Source organism: Trichosurus vulpecula, chromosome 1 (assembly GCF_011100635.1).
Source record: "Trichosurus vulpecula isolate mTriVul1 chromosome 1, mTriVul1.pri, whole genome shotgun sequence".
In the NCBI taxonomy this organism is placed as follows: Eukaryota; Metazoa; Chordata; class Mammalia; order Diprotodontia; family Phalangeridae; genus Trichosurus; species Trichosurus vulpecula.
Window position 1 is genome coordinate 309,673,123 of NC_050573.1, and position 20,477 is coordinate 309,693,599.

At 36.0% G+C, this 20,477-nt stretch overlaps 1 protein-coding gene across 4 annotated transcripts in view; it reads left to right on the forward strand.

Moving 5' to 3' along the window:
• PIGN (phosphatidylinositol glycan anchor biosynthesis class N) overlaps window positions 1-20,477 on the forward strand; it is a 215,984-nt gene that overhangs the window by 51,010 nt on the left and 144,497 nt on the right. For all 4 annotated transcript variants that reach the window (XM_036765383.1, XM_036765375.1, XM_036765395.1 and 1 more), the window contains one exon: window positions 7,288-7,394. In XM_036765383.1, the coding sequence (XP_036621278.1) occupies window positions 7,288-7,394 (107 nt within the window). The remainder of the gene's footprint in view (window positions 1-7,287; window positions 7,395-20,477) is intronic.

Below are 20,477 nucleotides of genomic sequence, written 5' to 3' on the forward strand. Positions count from 1 at the left end.
TTCTCAAGGACTATTTTTGGTTGTTGCAGTTAATCAGAATTCAACTGCCTTTTGGTTTTGTCTTCATTTACATTATTTTTACATTATTGTGGTCATTGTTTCTGTTGTGTTTCTGGGTAGTCCCTCTTCATTCTTGAAATTTATACAAATTTTTCCATGTTTCTCTGAATTTCTAATATGCTTCATATGTTTTCTAATGTGTTTGTTTAACCTTTGCCCAATCTATGGGTAGCTATTCCTGTCAGAAAGAATGCTGCTATGAATAGTTTGGTACATATGAGGCCTTTATTTCTATCACCTCCTTAGGATATCTGTCCATTAGTAGGATCACTTGGTCAAAGGGATATGATGTCTAGTGACTTTTGTCTGTATATAATTCCAAATTATTTTCCAGAAACAATGAGCTAGTTAACAGCTTCACCAGCAGTGTATTGGTGCCAGCACACTTTTAATAGCCCTTTCCATGGAATTTCTTTTTTGCATACAGTTTTCCTTCTTTACATGTACTCACTGCTCAGATATCACAGACTTAGTTTTTCTTAGGCTAATGTTAAAATAATTTAAGAAGGTACTCTATAGTGAAATAACAACAAGATTGTTCTTATTGTTAAAGCATTAGATTGACTTCAACCGTGTTCCTCTGTTAGCAGAGGTAATTGAAAGTTTATTGTGATATGCATAACAATATTTTTTTTGTTATAGTAAGAACTCCAAACAAGGTGAGTACTCATTGATTGAGGGATTGATGAAAAAACCACAGTATATGAAGGTAATGTTATTGTGCAGCAAGAATGATGAAGAAAAGGACTTTAGAGGCATGCAAAAATTTATATGAATTGATGCAGAAAAAAGTAAGCAGAGCTAGGAAAACAATATAGTCAGTAACTATATAAATGTAAATGAATAGAATGCTTAAAGGAAGTCAAGCTCAAGAATCTGAAAAAACATTTTTATACCTGGAGAACAGAGAGTGAATCATCCTTTCTTCCTTTAGACAGAGAGGTGGGAGACTATCAAGACAGAATACTGTATATGTTTATCAGGCATAGTCTCTGCCTTGAATATTTTTGCTCACCGCAAAAGAATGGGTAGCATGGGGAAGTTAGGTGACAAAAGTCATCAGTATAAGTAATTTTTCAAAAGAAAGTTGGTTATGTTATATAACTTTATCAAACAAAACCCAGAGTTTTAGAATATCTGTTTTTCTAAAAATTTTTTGCATATTTAGACACAGTATGCAAATATATTCTTCTTAAGCCTGTACTATAATGGTTATCTATTCTACTACCTCTGCTCCACACACACTAACCAAGACTCTGCCTATAGGGATGTGTACTTGGCTTCTGTTAAAGTCATTGAGAGCCATGCTACTGAAAGAAGCCTGTCTTTGAAGGATAAAGTGGCCTAGAAAGAAATGACTAGCTAAATTCCCAATTTCTCACCCATTGCCCGTTTATTTATAAAAAGGATCCTTTTCAAATATATGAAGATATAGTTTAGTAGTCTATATCTTAATGAATCATTCTGAAAGTTAATAGATGCTGATAATAGCACTTGGAAATTTGAGTCTATGTTTCTAATTCCCTTTTGTTCATTGAGGGTACAAGGATAATATAATTTTGTTCTAATTTCTTTAGTCAGCAAATTATGCAATTTTTCTACTAGGAGAAAAGCCTTTAAAAGTGCTTCTAAAAGCTGTTATATCACAGTTACGATTCATATAATTAGTCTTTTAGTGACATTGAACCATTTGGACATTCATTTCCCTGTAAGCAGAAAGTTTGTGGCAGTTCATGTAGGCAGGAAAGGGTGTGATCTTTGTAAGCACTAACTCTGGAACATTTACTTGTGCACCAAGAAGCCCTGAAGCTTTCTAAATTGTGTTATGCAACTGGGGTAACCAACAAATCAACAAAATTATATGGCCGTAATGTGACAGGAACATTTTCCCCTTTAGAAACCACTTTGCAGAAATAATGGAGCTAGCCTGCTTTAAAGGCCCAAAGCATTAAGAATTCAAGCCAATGACTACAGAATTTCATTACCTTTCTCCTTACACTCCCAAGTCAGAATTCCTCAGATATCTAAAATTTCAGTTGCCATTGTTTTTATCTAATCTACCTAAAATATGTTAATATGTAATTATTAATTCAGAGAGATAATCTTCTCTTACCCCCATGTTATATTGTTCACCAAAATCCAGCATTATGAATTTGAATTTTTTTGCCAACTTCCTAGTTTAGATTTATGGAGACTGACAGTTATGTGTCTGAAATTTCTTCAGAAATCTTTTCCTAATTTTAATTTATGCAGACTGACAGCATATTGACTGGGCTTATAGTGATCCACTGAAAACCTATTTACCACAATAGCTATGTATGGATATTCTTATTCAAAACTAATGAAAATTTGTCATCTTACCACTTAGTTAACATGTCTTCCTTGTGTCTTTTTTAAAAACAGTGCCTTTTTTTCACATTAGACATTTCTCAGTATATTCTTCATCTCCCTACTAAATCTTCACTTGTTATAAAGGAAAACAGTTAAGTGACTGATCAACAAAGAAGCCAAATCTGACAACATATGCTTCATTATGTACTCCTACTTTTATGTAAAGAGGAGGGGATGTGTTTCATCTTTTGTTTTCCAGGACCAAAACTGTTCATTGCAATTAGTATAACTGCCTTGTTTTAGTTCACATTATTTTAATCATTGTTTGTATTTTTCTCAGATGTTCTGCACCTCATCATAAAAGTCTTTTCATATTTCTCCGATGTTCTCATTTATCATTTTATGGTACAACAATCTTTTTTTTTTAATTCATATGTTATAATTTGTTGAGCAATTACCCATTGGATAGGTATTCACTTTGTCTCTAATTTTTTTGAGTTTTGCTGACACAAGAAGTGATGCTATGAGTATTTTATTATAGTTGGGACATTTTTTTCCCCATTATTTAACTCTTTGGGCTATATATGCCCAGTAGTGACATTACTTGGTCAAAGGTTATAAACAGTTTAGTGATTGTTTTTAGGTAGTTCAAAATTGTTTCCAGAAAGTTTGGACTAATCCATAATTCTGCCAAGAGTATATTAGAGCATGTTGGTATACCTGTTTCTCTTAAGCTCTCAAAAGACAATATTTGTGTCTTTTATGACTTCTGCAAGTTTGGTGGGTATGCAGTGAAAATTCCAAGTAGTTTTCATTTTCACTTATATTATTACTAGTGATTTGGAGCTTTTTTCATAAGGTTATTTGTTCACATCTTTTCTCCTTCTTTATGTTAGGAAATGGCTCTTAAAAGTCATGTATTTATATTAATTCCTAATATATCTTGGATATATAGCCTATGTTTGACACCAATTTTGTCCCCAATTTACGGCTTCTGTTTCTTTCCTAGTTTCATTGATTTCATTCTTGCAAAAAGCATTTCAATTTTGTGTAATTGGAATTATCTTTTATCTGATGATTCTCTTGGTTACTCAGTTTTTAAAGAATTCTCCCTCCAACCATAAATTTGAAAATAACTTCTTTCCATCCTGCTAATTTTTTTTAACAATGTGGCCTTATATATTTAGAATGCTTATTCCTTTAGAGCATGAGTCTTAAAAAAGTATTCCTGTAGAATTGTGCTTTTAGTATTTATAGCAAGGAGAGTTATTGATTAAAAATGATTAAAAACTAGTACAATAATTAAATATAAATTTACATTTTCATCCCTTAATTGTGTTTGGAATTATCTGGTGTTTTATTATTTATTCTCATAGAAATCATATGACCCAGAATTAGAAGATTAGCTAGAGAGTAACTAATCTAACCCTTTCTTTTTACAGATGTTGAAATGAGGGTCATAGTGGTACAGATACGTTGTCTGACCATAACTTAGTTATAAGCAAAGGTGAAACTAGAGCTATTGATCCATAGCCCAGTTCACCTTCTACATTAGTGGTGCCAAACTCAAATAGAAATGGATCCCTGCTAACCATGTATTGATTTAGAAGACCAGAAATTTACATTATCTATGTTACATCATTTATTTATTTATTTTATTAAACATTTCTCAACTACATTTTAAAAATTTTTTTTCTTATCATTTTCTTTATTTGCTGTTTTTTAGTTTTCAGCATTGATTTCCACACGATTTTGAGTTACAAATTTTTTCCCCATTTCTACCCTCCCCCCACTCCAAGATGGCATATATTCTGATTGCCCCATTCCCCAGTCAGCCCTCTCTTCTATCACCCCCCTTTCCCTTCCCCCATGCCTTTTCCCCTTACTTTCTTGTAGGGCAACGTAGATTTCTATGCCCCGTTGCCTGTATACCTTATTTTCCCGTTGCATGCAAAAACAACCTTTTTTTTTTGAGCATCTGCTTTTAAAACTTTGAGTTTCAAATTCTCTACCCTCCTCCCTCCCTACCCACTCTCACTAAGAAGGCAAGCAATTCAACACAGGCCATACATGTATCATTATACAAAACACTCCCATAAATAGTCATGTTGTGAAAGACTGACTATATTTCCCTCCCTTCTATCCTGTTCCCCTTTATTCCCTTTTCACCCTTGATCCTGTCCCTTTTCTAAAGTGTTTGCTTTTGATTACTTCTTCCCCTATCTGCCCTCACTTCTGTTGTCCCCCTTTTTATCCCCTTCCCCCTACTTTCATGTGGGGTAAGATACTCAATTGAGTATGTATAGTATTCCCTCCTCAAGTCAAATCTGATGAGAGCAAGATTCACTCACTCCCCCTCACCTGCCCTCTCTTCCATTCCAATGAACTGCTTTTTCTTGCCACTTTTATGTGAGATAATTTACCCCATTCTATCTTTCCCTTTTTCCCTCTCTCAATATATTCCTCTCTCATCCTTTAATTTGATTTTTTTTATATCATCCCTTCATGTTCAACCCACCCTGTGCCCTCTGTCTATATATGAATATGTATATAGATATAATATGTATACATATTATTTATATTTATATGTGTGTGTGTGTGTGTGTATTCCCTTCAGCTACCCTAATACTGAGGTCTCATGAATCACACACATCATCTTGCCCTGTAGGAATGTAAACAAAACAGTTCAACTTTAGTAAGTCCCTTATGATTTCTTTTTCTTGTTTACCTTTTCATGCTTCTCTTGATTCTTGTGTTTGAAAGTCAGATTTTCTATTCAGCTCTAGTCTTTTCACTGAGAAAGCTTGAAAGTCCTCTATTTTACTGAAAGTCAATATTTTGCCTTGAAGCATTATACTCAGTTTTGCTGGGTAGGTGATTCTTGGTTTCAATCCCAAATCCTTTGACCTTCAGAATATCATATTCCAAGCCCTTTGATCCCTTAATGTTGAAGCTGCTAGATCTTGTGTTATCCTGATTGTGTTTCCACAGTACTCAAATTGTTTCTTTCTGGCTGCTTGCAGTATTTTCTCCTTGATGTGAGAGCTGTGGAATTTGGCAACAATATTCCTAGGAGTTTTCTTTTTGGGATCTTTTTTAGGAGGTGATAGGTGGATTCTTTCAATTTCTGTTGTACCCTGTGGCTCTAGAATATCAGGAATGTTCTCCTTCATAATTTCTTGAAAGATGTTATCTAGGCTCCTTTTTTGATCATGGCTTTCAGGTAGTCCAATAATTTTTAAATCATCTCTCCTGGATCTGTTTTCCAGGTCAGTGGTTTTTCAAATGATAGTTCACGTTGTCTTCTATTTTTTCATTCCTTTGGTTTTGTTTTATAATATCTTGATTTCTCATAAAGTCACTAGCTTCCACTTGCTCCAGTCCAGTTTTTAAAGTAGTATTTTCTTCAGTGGTCTTTTGGACCTCCTTTTCCATTTGGCTTATTCTGCCTTTCAAGGCCTTCTTCTCCTCGTTGGCTTTTTGGAACTCTTTTGCCATTTGAGTTAAGTCTATTTTTTAAGGTGTTATTTTCTTTGGTATTTTTTGGGGGTCTCCTTTAGCCAGTCATTGACTTGTTTTTCATGGTTTTCTCGCCTCACTCTCATTTCTCTTCCCAATTTTTCCTCTACTTCTCTTGCTCAATTTTCCAAATCCTTTGTGAGCTCTTCCATGGCCTGAGACTAATTTATATTTTCTTGGAGGCTTTTGATGTAGGCTCTTTCACTTTGTTGACTTCCTCTGGCTCTATATTTTGCTCTTTTTTATCACCAAAAAAAGATTCCCAAGTCTGAGTCTGAATCTGGGTCTGTTTTCACTGCCTGACCATGTTCCCAGCCAACTACTTGACCCTGGAGCTTTTCTAAAGGTGTGACTGCTTGTAGAGTGGAGAGTACTTTGTCCCAAGGTTTAGGGACCTTGTGCTGCTGTTTTCAGAGCTTTTTCTACACAGCAAGCTCTGCCACACCAGCACTCCTCCTCCCCCAAGAACCGCCAACCAGGATTGGGACCCAGATCCAAGCAGGCTCTGCACTCCTGCTTTGGTACCCTGCTTAATTCCTCCCACCTGGTGGGCCTGGGGCTGCAAGTAACTGCAGCTGGAAGCAGCCCCAGAGCTGTACCACTTCTGCGCCCCTGGGGCTAGGGCCCACTGTGTACTCCTTTCACTCCATTCTAGCTGTTCTACCCACTAACCTTCTCTGTTGTCTTTGGCATTTGTGGATTGAGAAGTCTGGTAACTGCCACAACTCAATGATTCAGGGCTCTGTGGCCTCTTCCTCCTGGCTCCCACTCTCATTGGTCCTAGTGCATCCCACATTGGGTCTGCTCCTCTCCGCTCCCAGCTCTGTGTGATAGACCTTACCCAGTGACCATCCAGGCTTTCCTGTGCTGCAGCCATGCTTCCTTCTGTTATTTAATGGGTCCTGCAGCTCTGGAATTTGTTCAGAGCCATTTTTTTAGATGTTTGGAGGGACCTGGCAGGGAGCTCACACAAATCCCTGCTTTCCAGCTGCCATCTTGGCTCTGCCTCCTCTCAACTACATTTTAATCTGTTTGGCCACATTGCAGAGTATTGCAGTGAGTTTGAGAGCTCTGCACACCATTAGTTTGCCTCTCTATTCTTCTTTGTTAATAATTATAAAAATAGAATTATAAAAATTCGCAAAATCCATAGGTAATAGAGCTAGAATATTTAAACTTTTTTCTGCCTTTAGGTGTCTCAAGAACTAAACCTACACAGTACATTTTAGATGTAAAAATCATAATGAGCATAGATTATCTTCAGTATCATATTAATTTTACATCCATTAAACCCCAGGAGTAGTTACAGGGTACATGTAATTGTGTTTGAGTATAGTTTTTGAGAATTTTTAAAAATTGCACAACTGTTTCCTTCAGGGGCAAGTGGAGACCATGTTTATATCCATTGTTATTCAGCCGAAAAAGAGGACTTCGGTGCACAAGATGCAGCACGGCTTGACACGTGGGTTTTTGACCAGGTTAAGGTGAATACAATTTTATATTATTCATTTTTACATACAGTACAAGAGTAGGGAATATTTTCATACTTGTGAGCTGACATCTGTAGTTCAACGTACTGTTATCTGGTCTGTATCTTAGCATGAATGCCGTGTTAATTAGTTCCTATTCATCACGAATGGATCTTAGAATGAATTTGAACTTCATATATTAGAAAAATTACTTTAAAATACCTAATTTTGAAAAAAATGCAGGTTTTCCCTTCTATCCAATCTCTTTTTCTTGAATGAGTCTTCATTGTTCTTGTTCTGTCATTTCTCAATCATGTCCCACTCTCATTTGGGGTTTTCTTGGCAAAGATACTGGTGTGGTTTGCAACTTCCTTCTCTATCTCATTTTACAAATGAGGAAGCTGAGGCAAACAGGGTTAAGTGACTTGTTCAGGGTCACCCAGCTATTAATTAAATTCTAAATTGATATTCTTCAAAAAGAAATTTGATCAAGCCATATTCTCATTCCAAAATCTGGGATGATTCCCTCTTGCCTCTAGGATAAAATACAGAATCCTCAGCCTGGCCTTCAAGGTCTTTTACAGTCTGTCTCCATTTACTTTTTCTAATTTTATTCATATTCTTTCCCATCATCAAGTCTCCATCTTTGTTAAAGTAGTCAATTATCCATCTATTCTCTATACAATAGCAAGAATAGTAGGCACCCTATATCTGAAGTATGTTCCTTCCTTACCTCTGCCTTTTCAAATCCTTAGTTAACCTGAAAACATGGATCAAGTACTATATCAAGTACTCTTTCCTACCTGATGCTTTTCCTAACTCTTCCTGGCCCTTCCCCATTACACCTCTACCCTGCCATATCCCAGTTACTAGTACACTACCTTTTAAAATTAATTTGTACAAATTTTCTATTTACATATGTGTACATACACACACATATATAATCTGTATATGTAAATATGTTGTATTCCCCTAGTAGTATGTGAAACTATTTGAGAGCAGCAACTATTTTTATTTGTACCTCTAGTGTCACTTTGAATGTTCGTTGAATTCAGTTTGTAAATTTCTTCAAAGTTAAGAGGTACCTTTTAAAAACACTAGAAAATGTTAATTGTGCCTCATTGAACAGTGTAATACAGTGGTAAATACATTTGACTGGAACTCAGGAAACTTGGAATTTCATTCTTAGCCATCACCTAGCTGTCTGTTCATTCAACCCAGTTTAATTCCCCTGTTTGTAGAACATAGATAATAATGCTCACCCTCTCAGCTTTCTAGGGATTTTGTGGAGATCAAAAGAGAAAATAAATGTGAAAGTTCTCTTTGAAAAAGTTCCTTTACAGGTACAAGTCATTTGTGAGTCCCATAAATCAAACTGTAAAGCTTACAGTTTCTTTCTAGCATTTTATATACAAAAAAGGATTGGAGAAACAAACAAAAAATTGGTCATGGTTAGACTCTTATGATTTTTACTCACTGAAGAGCTGTTTCAGATTACTAAGTAGTACTAACATTTGTCATAGTGCCTAGGAAGAATAGGGAATGAGGAAGCTCTTGTCATCTGTTATAAATGCAGAGTTGTTGCTTTCCTCATCCTTTCTATCAGCATGTCTCATCTTTTTCAAAACAGTTCAATATCCCTGTTCCCCAGCAAGAGTAGTGATGAGTTATGGTCACTTCTTCTGTTTACTCTTCTAGGTCACCTGTGCTCAGGACTTTGTAATCATTTTTCGTGCTCCTTTCCCCCTTCCCATTCACTCTTTGTATATACGATCAGTTGCCCAGTCCTGACCATTGTGGGGCGTTTGCTTGAACTTGATTTTTCGTTAGTGGTAACTGATTTGCTCACATTTAGTTTGTATTTTCTTGTCAATCCCATATATTTGTGTCTGCCCTCTCCTTACTATGCTTATTGCGATCCTTCTAGTTCGTGCCTTCATTTCTTGTCATCTGAACCTCTATAAGAGCTTCTTTGCCTCTAGTTTTTCTCCTCTTTCCGTTAAATATCACACTTCATTGCCAAATCAGTATTCCAGTGCTTATACAATGCCTGGCACATAGTAAGTGTTTCATAAATGCTTCTTGACATGACTTGACTTGTCTTAACTCTCAGATACACAGGTCTGATACCATCATAAAACAACTCAAAAGCTTTCAGCAGCTCACTATTGTGATCTAGTCTGTTTACTCTGATTTTCAAAGCCCTTCAAGATATGACCAAGAACCTCAGAGTAAGTGTCTCAGGTACAAGGCACTGCAGAGGCCACCTAGTACAAGTCACACCTGAACAGCACCTTTTCTACAGTATCCCCAACAAGTAGCTGTCCAATTTTCTTTTGATGCCACTCTTCAATTTTATCTCCTGTTATATTTTTGCTCTGAGCGAACTAACATACTTACTACTTCCTGAAGGTATCCTCTGCATTATCCTGTGTGCTTGCTCCAGTTGCTCCAATCTCTCTCCAATTGACATAATGAAAATTTTTTTATTCATTCATTTATTCAACATGTATTCAGATGCTTCATATGTGCTTAGAACTGGGATTACAAAGACAAAAATCAAAGCCTCTACCCTCAAATAATTTACATTCTATTGGAAGAAATAAACATGTTAAACCTCTCCTGAAGTTGCAGTGTAACTTCTATAAAATATGTAAATTTTCCTGCTAATAAATTCCTTCCATTTCTGTGTTAGTTTTAGGTTAGAAGATGTTGATCTCCTTTGCACATGTGTTGAGAGATTGATCCTTTGTGGACATGTTAGGTTTATTCTGTTCCCTGACTCTAGACTGCACCCCGAGTATGTTGGTGAGGCTCAAATGAGATAATGGATGTAAGCATTTTGTAAAGCACTTTGTTTTACAACCTTAAAGTGCCGTATAAATGTCAGTCATCATTATTGTCATCATCATGATTATAGCTGATAGTGACCAGTCTCCAGGCTGGTAATGACTTCACTCCTTGAGCTTTCTACTGTGCTCCTGTTGAAATCAAGCTATGTCAATGGAGCAATACAAGAATAGGGCAAAACAAGAATGTTTAACAACCAGATTCTCTACGGGGAAATGTATGCAAAACACTTTTGGGCTTAATCTGTATTATTAATACTTTTTAAAGTATAAAACAGTCAACAAAATGATATCATGCCCTGATTTTAGTGATTATTGATTTTTGAGGTGTCAGTGCTTATAATGGAAATGTAACAATAGACTCTCATTAAGCCAAAGTGAGCTGTCTCTTATCACACCCCTGACTGTGCTCCAGACTTTACAGATATGTACCCCTTTACCTAAAAGGAATTGAGCTAGGAGATTATAGTATAGTGAACAGATAGCAGTATTAAGAGCACAGCTAAATGTCTACACCTACTACCAAGAGTGAACAGAAAGTATATGATATGATGATAAGACTAAATGAAACAAAATTTTAAAATCCCCTTCAATTGCTTGGCTTCTGACAATAGGTGATTTTTTAAAAAGGCATATTTCAGAGCTACTGTGATCCACTGTTAAGATATTAAAACAGTGGAATGAAGTTAGCCTTGTCTTTTATAAGTTATGGAAGAAGCTATCCATTAAATTATAGTAATCCTAATACTGTTGCTGCTGATATTTATTTAGCCTAGTGCATAATGGTTTACAAAGTCTTTTCCACACATTCTTAATTGATTCAATTTAACAACAACCCAATAAGATAGATAACTTGGGTTTTGTAATATCCATTTTTAAGATAAGGAAATTGAGACCAAGAGAATCAAAATGATCTATACTAACAGCTAAGAAGTAGCAAAGTCAGTATTTCTATTTAGAATTTAAAATTATCCAGAAGAAAAGAATCCTATTATAGTATTTTGATTGAGTTTTATGATATTTTATATGTAAAGGAGGGTTATGTTATTGTTATTTTTGCTGTGTTTTTGAGTAACTTTAGTTTCTGGATTTTACTCTAAATGCTATGTATCTATCCTTTCTTTCTGCTGTCGTCATTAACAGCACTAGATTGCTTTACAAAAAGTCTCAAGTAAGTACATTAATTTTGTGGGAAGAAATTGCTGTTAACATTTTGTGAAGTTTGACATGAACCATATGGTTGAGTTGTATTGATTTATTTATATTTGTATCAGAGGTAACATGGTTTAATGGCTTGAGAGCCAACCTCAAAGTCAGTAAGACCTGGGTTTAAATCCTACTTCTGACACACTCTGGCTGTGTAACCTCAGTCAAATTACTTAACCTCTCAGTGTTCTTATAAGCACCTCTTTAAGACTAGAAGTTGTAAAGAATGTATCAATCTACATCAGTACAAAGGAGTTTCCTCACCTGGAAATTCCTTATACAGTTAAAATGACAGGTCCAGTCTCTGTCCCTCTCTTTATACCTATATTTAACTCATTTCACTTGAGTTAAATCTTTTTAATTAAATTAACAGATATGCTTACAAGTTCATATGCTTGTGAGTAAATTCTGAATCATTTATCCTAGTTGGGACTTCTGAAAACAAATGTTATTCAACTTTCCATCATGCTGAAATTGATTTAATTTTCATTGAACTGTCCTTCATTATATGTACATTTACTCTAAATGAGATTAGATCATTTGATTATGATTAACTGCTTTTCTTGGAGATTTTCTTCCATTCACTAACTGGCTTAGAATTTTAATGTACTTTTTACAATATTTAATCCAAAGTTTTCATTCTTAAACTATCCCCATTGACTAATGAGAATTGTTGATCTTGATATATGATCATTTTCATGTCTGCAAACCAAGCTATCGCTGATCGTTTTATCATCTTTTAATATCTGGTTTCATTTTTTATTTTCTTAATATTTTGTCATTTTCAATGTTTTCCTTTGATTACTACCCAGATTCTCATCTATTTCTAAAAAGTTTTCTGACATCTGAAACCTAAATTATTTTATAAGAAGTTCAAATTCATTTAATCCATTAGAAGTATTTTCTTTGTGTTTAATCTCATACTCTTAGTGCCTATTGTATATTATATATAGAACTTATTTCTGTTTTATAAACTCTGTAAACTTGTATCATGATTTTAAGCCAAAAAGCCGCCAAATTTAGAGAAGCCAACCTAGGTTCAATTCAATCAATAATTAAGAATTAAACACCACTTGTGTTTAAGGCACTGGGGATGCAAAGACTGAAACACAAAACAACTCTTGCCTTTGAGAAACTTACATTCTACTGGGGCTACAACATATAGAAAGAGCAAATGAATGGTATTTTGAAGAGGGAGGGAGCATTGTCAGCTGAAGGAAGAAAGTTTCCAGTCAGGATGAACTACTCTTTTTTTTTTTTTTGACTGAACACAGCACTCCTTTATTGATTAATTTTATTTTAACTAAGTTAGACATGTACTTTTCTTAGATGGAAGTAATTTTCCCTTCAGATTGTTTTTCCATATTCCATAGTGACTATATAAGTACAAGTCTTACAGATTTCTTATACTAGTCTATAAGTGCCCTAACAAGTAAAAATTTTATTAAAACTTAAGCTGCTTATCGTTAAATAGGATAATTCAAGAAAAAATTGCCTCATTCCTCAAACATATGTTTTTAAAATTAATTTTATTTACAATTTATGGAGTAAAATAAGCCTTTCCATAACATAGTGTAATAAAAAAAGGATTGCACATGAAACTGCAACTCTACTGTATGTGACTTGCTATGCCTTTTATATATACAGCAAAGTTATCATGTAAATTTCTTTTTTTTTCTCCCTCCCCCACCCCTAGCCCTAGAGATGGCCACCATTAGACGCAAATAGGTGTGTGTGTGTGTGTGTGTGTGTAAATTATTCTATACATTCTTCATTCTCCATACATTCATTATCAGTTCTTTCTCTGGTTGCGAATAGCATCTTTTTTCACTCTTAAAAGAAACTAAGTATGATAAGAATGTTTCAAGGAAGTGCCTTTCAGCAATGGGGGACAACCTGTGCAAAGGCTTGCAAGCCGAGTTATCAGTGATCCCTTAATTGCAAAATCTAATGACTTTTTCTCAGTCTTCATCCTTTTAGACCTCACTACAGCCTTTGACACTGCCAGTCCATCTCTCTTCCTTGATAGTCTCTTCTCTCCAAGTTTCCATGATAGTACACTATCTTCTGTACTCTGTCTGACTGCTACCTTTTCAGAATCCTTTGCCAGATCTTCATCCAGGTCACACTCATTAACCATGGCTCTGTCCTGTGTTCTTTTCTTCCATTATACTTTTTCCTCTCTATATTCTTTCACTTTGTTGATCTCATCAGCTCCTGTGGATTCAACTATCATCTCTGTGCATTTGATTCTCAGTTTTATTTGTCAGCCCCAAATGTCTTTCTCTTAACTTCTAGACTCATCACTCCAGCTGTCTTATCTCAGACTATATGTTCAATAAACATCTTAAACTCAACATATCCAAAACTGAGCTTGTTGTCTTTCCCCCTAAATGTTCTCCTTTTCTGAAATTCCCTATTACTCCCAAGGGCACCACCATTCTCCCAGTTATCCGGGCTTACAATCTAGGTGATATCTTTGATTCCTCATTCTCTCTCCAGCCTCACATGCAGTCTGTTTTGTTTAAGTCTCCTTCTCTCCTTTGACATTGTGAGCCTAGTACAGACTCTCATAACCTCACACTCGGACTATTGCAATAGCTTGTTAGTTTGTCTCCCCCTCTCAAGTCTCTCCCCACTATGGTCCATCCTCCACTCAGCTGTTAAATCAACCACGTCACACACACCCCTCCTCCTGTTCAATAAACTCCAGTGGCTCCTTATCACCTCTAGGGTCAAATATAAAATCCTCAGTTTGGAGTTCAAAGCTCTTCAGAGCCTGGTTTCCTTCTCCATTTCCGGTCTATTCTTACATTTTACTCCCTTCCCATTTCACCATGTGTTCTGCAATCCAGTGATAATGTCCTCCATCTTTTCTCCCACAAGATAATCCATCTTCTGACTCCATGCATCTTCACTGGCACAGTCAATACCTGGACTCCAGTGCCAGTCCCCCATGTCTGGAATTTTCAACTTCCTCATCACCTCCTCCTGGCTTCCCTGGCTTTAGTCAGGTGCCAAATAAAATCTCATGTTCTCTGAGACTCCTGACTCTTTCCACCCCAACCCCTACTCCCCTAATGCTAATGCCTTTGCTTTGTGGATTTTCTGGAATTTACCTTGGATATCTTGTTTGTACAAAGTTGTTCACATGTTATCTTGCCTGTTAGACAGTGAGTTACTTGAAAGTAGGGAATGTTTATTGACTTTCCTTGTGTGCCCAGTGATTAGCATAATGCCATAATTAGCATAGTGGGAACTCAAGAAATACTTATTAACTTAGTTTGACTAGAATATAGAGTTTGTTTGGGAAGTAATGTGAAAAAAAAACATTTTAAGGTAGGCTACAGCAAAACTGTCAAAGACTTTAGGTGACAAGTTAAAGAATTTTTATTTCATCATAGAGAGACTAAGAAACCATTTTGACAGCTGTGTGGGGAATAGATTGGAAAAGAGAGAATCCTCAAGGTAGAAAAACAATTAATTAGGAGATTATTACAGTAGGAGATTATTACAGTAGATTATTACAGAGGGCCTGAAGAAGATTAGTGACTGCGTGGTGGGAAGAGGTCAGATGTGAAATGCTGTGGGGGCAGAATTGACAGTACTTGTCAGCAAACTGTATTTAGGGAATGAGGGAAAGGGAAGAGTTGAGAAAGACTTTTGAGGTTAAAAACCAATCTCAGAATCAAAATTAGATATTGGGAACACAACATTCTAAATGGTTCACTTGACAAATGAATACAAGCATTCATTTTTCAAATTCAGCTCTAAGTTAATTTGTTTTTATTTTACTTGATATTTTTGAAAAGGCTACATAAATCTGGGATTCATTCCGATTTTTCCCTCAGTCTTATATAAATATTATGCTCAATCTATCAACAAACCAAACGAGGAAATATTGTCAGGTAGTATGTGTTTTGGAGCCTTTAGTTTTTCTTAGAAATAATTTTGGAGTATTAGATAAGCCTTTTTTTGAAACTCTAATTGTTAATTGCTGATACTTAACCAAAATTTCCCTCTATTTTAATCTAAACTTCAATTACTTACTAATGATTTGAAAGGTCATTTGCCAAATGTAAGAGATAATTCTTATTTTCTAAATTCACTTGTGTGTGTGTGTGTGTGTGTGTGTTTGTCTAATCTTGATTCACTTGCATCTATTTTACTTTTATGTTTGAAGGCAAAATAATTATTTTATTTTTATAGGATAGTTTGTTTTGGTTCTGATTTGAAAATTTTTCAAATTACAATTTTCCCTTTGATTTATTTTTCTAATTAGGATCCACTACTCAAAGGATTTAACCTGAAGATTGCAGATATTCTACACAGCTAGTTTATAAGAGTTAACACAAGTTTTGAATTCTGTATCCATTGGACTGCTTTTTTTTCCACATGATCCTTTTTTTTTTAAGTTTTCTCACCATGTTACTATACATATGTGTGTGTGTGTGTGTGTGTATACACACACACACACACACACACACACACACACACACACATATGCCAAACAAATTCCCACATTGGGTATGCAAAAAGAAATGTCTCAATCTGTATTCTGAATTCATCACCTCTCTATAAGGAAATGTATACCGTGTTTCATCATAAGTGAACTGAAATCATGGTTGGTTCTTGCATTAATTAAAATTCTGAAGACTTTGAAAGTTGTTTGTCTTTCCTATATTGTTGTTACTATATTCACTTTTCTCCTAGTTATGCTTACCTCATTCTGCATGAGTTTATACAGGTCTTCCAGGCTTTTCTGAAACCAGTCTTACTTCCTTAGAATTTGTTTTGCTTAGCACCAAATCTTTCTCTTAATCTATTCTCCCTCTTATTCTTCCTTTCCCTTCTTCTTTCCTTCTGTTTACCTGTTGAGTGAGATGTATTTCTGTACCCAGTTGTATGTATTTTCCCCTCCTTTGACCAGTTCAGAAAGAGTAAGGTTCAGGTGCCATATACTGCCCCCCACCCCTTTCTCCTTGTTTATATGGACTTCTACTTTCTCAGCCCAATTTTATGATGTAATTTCCCTAATATTTAGTCTCCCTTTTCTCTGCTAGAATATCGCTCTTCCCCTCCCGATCATCCAAGCATAACATAACCACTTCTGGGCCCTCTGTCTAGGTCCTCCCTGTAGGTACCCTGATGACTATAGGGTTCAGAGGGGATCCATGTGTCATCTTACCATATTAGAATATAAATAGTTTTGCTTTGTTTAGTTTCTTGGGATTGTTCACTTATGCTTACTTTTTTGTGTTTCTCTTGACTTGTGTTTGCACTTCAGAGTTTCTCTGTAGCTCTAGTCTTTTTATTGGGATTGCTTGGAAGTCCTCTATTTCATTAAGGATTCTTTTCTTTCTCTTGTAAGATTATACTCAGTATTTCTAGGTAAGTTATTCTTGTTTGTAAGCTTATATCCTTTGCCTTCTTAAGTATTGTATTCCGAGCTCTCTGCTCCTTTATGGTAGTTGCTGACAGATTATGTTTAATTCTGACTGTAGCTCTTCAGTACTTGAATTATTTCTTTCAGACTGCTTGTAGAATTTTTTTTCTTTGACCTAAATGTTCTGGGTTTTGGCTGTAATTTTTTGGGGGTTTTTAATTTTGGGGTTTCTTTCAGGAGTTGACTGGTGGCCTATTTTTATTTCTCCTTTACCTTCTGGTTTTTAAGAGATGTGAGAAGTTTTCTGATTTCTTGAAATATTATGTCTAGAGTTTTGTTTTTTTTTTAAAATATGATGACAAGGGCTCATTTTTCAGGTAGTCCAATGATTCTTAATTTTTCTCTCCTTGATCTGTTTTTCAGGTAGGTTGTTTTTGCTATGAGATATCTTATACTTTCTTTTATTTTTTTCAGTCTTTTGACTTTGTTTTGATACAGTTAGTTCTTCTATAACACTTATTTTGAAAATGTAAATTTGTTTCAATGTGGTTGACTTATTAGGAATTAGTTTGAGCATAACAGTTTTTGAGTTTGTTTATGCACAATTTCATCCAAAAGAAATGCAAAAAACATAGAAAATCCTGCTATTTCACCATAATTCACAAGCTGTAACCCTTCTGATACTCGCTTCCACAAGAAAATTTCAGGTCTTTTTCAAAGTACGGTGTCATATTTATTGTATATCTTCTGATGCGGTAGGACCTGTGGGGGGATGTGGGCTGTTCTAAAGAGGTCTAGTCCTACAAGTTCCACCATCCCATCTCTGGACCTGCTTCTTCCATTATGACTGAGGCCCATGATGTTTCTTGTTGAGGCTGCCCTCTCACTTGTAGCCTTTAACTTTGCCAGCCCAGGCTCTTTGGAAACAGGGGTACAGACCAAGCAGTAGCCAGAGGCCTCAGACCTGCCACTATTTACTGTAATATTTATATATTTCTTAACCATTTAACATATATAAAACTGTGATACCATTTTATTAGATTCCTTTCTTTTTTATGTGTCATTGATGAAGTTTTTGAGTGCTGTGCCCCCATCTGTCTCATAAGCCCTGTGGTTTTGTTGCTAGATTTTGCACAGCAACATATGTCTCATTGTAGCAAAATTGTGTGTCTTATTATCTCATGGAGTCATTATTTGGTCGAGTCTTATTTCATGGGAGTTTTTTAGTTGGGTAAAGTTCTGTATTTCCTGTTCCAAGTGGTTAATTCCCTTCCCTGTTATTTCTTTCATAGCTTTTATTTTTTTTCTAATTTTTAAGTCTAGTGCTCTCATTTAAAATGAGAATGTATATAAAGCACTTTGTAACCTTAAAATTCTCTATAAATGGTAGTTATTATGATGATCTAAAAAATGTGACTCTTCATTTTTTAGAGGAAATCTAGTTAAACTTGTTCCCAGTCTATGTTTTACTTTAAGGCTTTGCTTGTAGATGTTTTGGGTTCTGTGTCTTCTTCAGAGTTTCTGTCTTGAGCATCACTATCATTATAATATTCTCTCTATAGAGAGATTCTTTTTGTTGTTGTTGTTTGCTCAGGCTTCCAGCCTATGTCCTGAGTTTGGAAATTATGTTAAGACTAGGCTTTGTGCACTTCTGTGGGGAATGTCTGGGATGGTCTTGCTGCTGCCTTCTTGGGTTATTAAGTATTACGTTATTCTAGGATCTCAAGGATAGCTCAAGCTAGAGACCTGTGTGCTTTTGTTGATCCCACAGAGGTTTAATATAGTGACAGTATAATTTCTGCCCTCCTACTCTAAGTCTGCAAGTTTCTGACCTATATTTGGACCTGATAAGATGCTATGGGATTGCTCTGATTGGAATTCTAGTAAACCACTGCTGGACTCAGCCCCTTTTGGCCAATGACAAAACTGCAAGTTCTGCTTTGTTCTAAGATTCTTGGCTTGATATTCCCCTGCTGGCTCCAAAGTGGGCTAGAAGCTAAAATTGAGACCCCATTCCTCTCCTGAGTCAGAAGCTATGGATCCCTGAGCTGCTTCTTGCTTTTGAACTTGCTCAGTCTACAGCCTGGGGCCCAAGACTTCTCCTTATACTGCAATTCCATATGTAGGTGTCCTCCTTAATCCACCATGGATCTATGTCTTAGAACTGGATAGTGAATCACAGAGCTGTCAGTTGTCACCAATTCCTGCTCCCTACACAAATTTAGGCCCCTCTGTGCTCCATTTTGAATCTTTTTTTTGCCCTAATGCCTAGTCTCTCCCTGTGCTGTGTATCTGTTCTGGGCTAAACCCAGTCCCCAGTGTTTGCAGACTTTTCTGTCTTTTTCTCTCTGCCAACCTGAAATGGAAACATGACTCCTTGTGATTTTTTTCTTGTATTTTGCTGTTAGAACATTAGTGCATAGGACTTGTGCATTTCCTAGATCTTCTTAGAGGAATCGTGGGCTAAAACTCAACTGCACTTCATTCAGCCTCTCCACCGTTTTCTTTGCCTCCTATTTCACATGATCTTGATAACAAGTTCATATTACATCAATAGTTTCTATTGTGAAATTTAGGATACCCTTTTGAGTTCATTTACTCTAACCATGACATTGCTTTAAACCTTGGTTGTTTTGTATTTGCCAGTTAGTTTGAGGTCACAAAATTCACTTCTGAAAAGTGGATTCTATCCATATTCTAAAAACATTACCTGTTTCATTGTTATATCTTATCATAGACTGGTTGTGAGCGTACTGTTATTTGCTTCCCTGATTGGCTTTGATCTTCCGTGATATTTATCAGCCTAAGTAATGAGTAATGAGATATCATCTAGTCTTTTCTACATGAAAGTAGAATATATAATACCTAGAAATTCTGTGGTCTTTTGGCCATCTGTTCCTATTTTATCACCACATTAAGTTGTGGTGATAAAAATAAGCCCTGTATCTTTTAATGGCACACCTCTCTTCCAGCTTTCAAATTCCATGATCCACCCTTTAATCAGTATATGTATATCCTTTCCTAGATGATGAGAGAATGAAGTGGGTAGTTAACATTTTGCTTCCTATTTAACTTTAATTAGCACATCTCCTAGGGCAACTGGGTGGCACAGTGGATAGAGCAACGGCCCTGGAGTCAGGAAGAACTGAGTTCAAATCCGGCCTCAGGAACATGCTAGCTGTGTGACCTTGGGCAAGTTACTTAACCTCTGTCTCCCACTGGAGGAGGAAATGGCAAACTACTCCAGGATCTTTGCTAAGAAAACCCCAAATCAGATCACAAAGAACTGGACGTGACTGGAATGACTGCACAACAATTAACGTACATCTCTTATTAATTGATGGTCATTGTTAACTGCAGGTAGCTAGGTGACCCTGGGCCTGGTGTCAGGAAGACCTGAGCTCAAATCCAGCCTCAGACACTGACTTTGTGACCCTGGGCAAGTCATTTAATCTCTGTTTTATCTCAGTTTCCTCATTGTAGAATGGATATAATAATAGCACCAACTTCCCAGGGTTGTTGTGAGGAACAAATGACATAACAATTGTAGAGCACTTAGTGTAGTGCCTGGCACATAGTAGGCACTCTGTGTTAGTCATTATTACCATTGTCGTTATTCTTATTATCTGACCTGAACTTCTGGATGTCATATTCCTC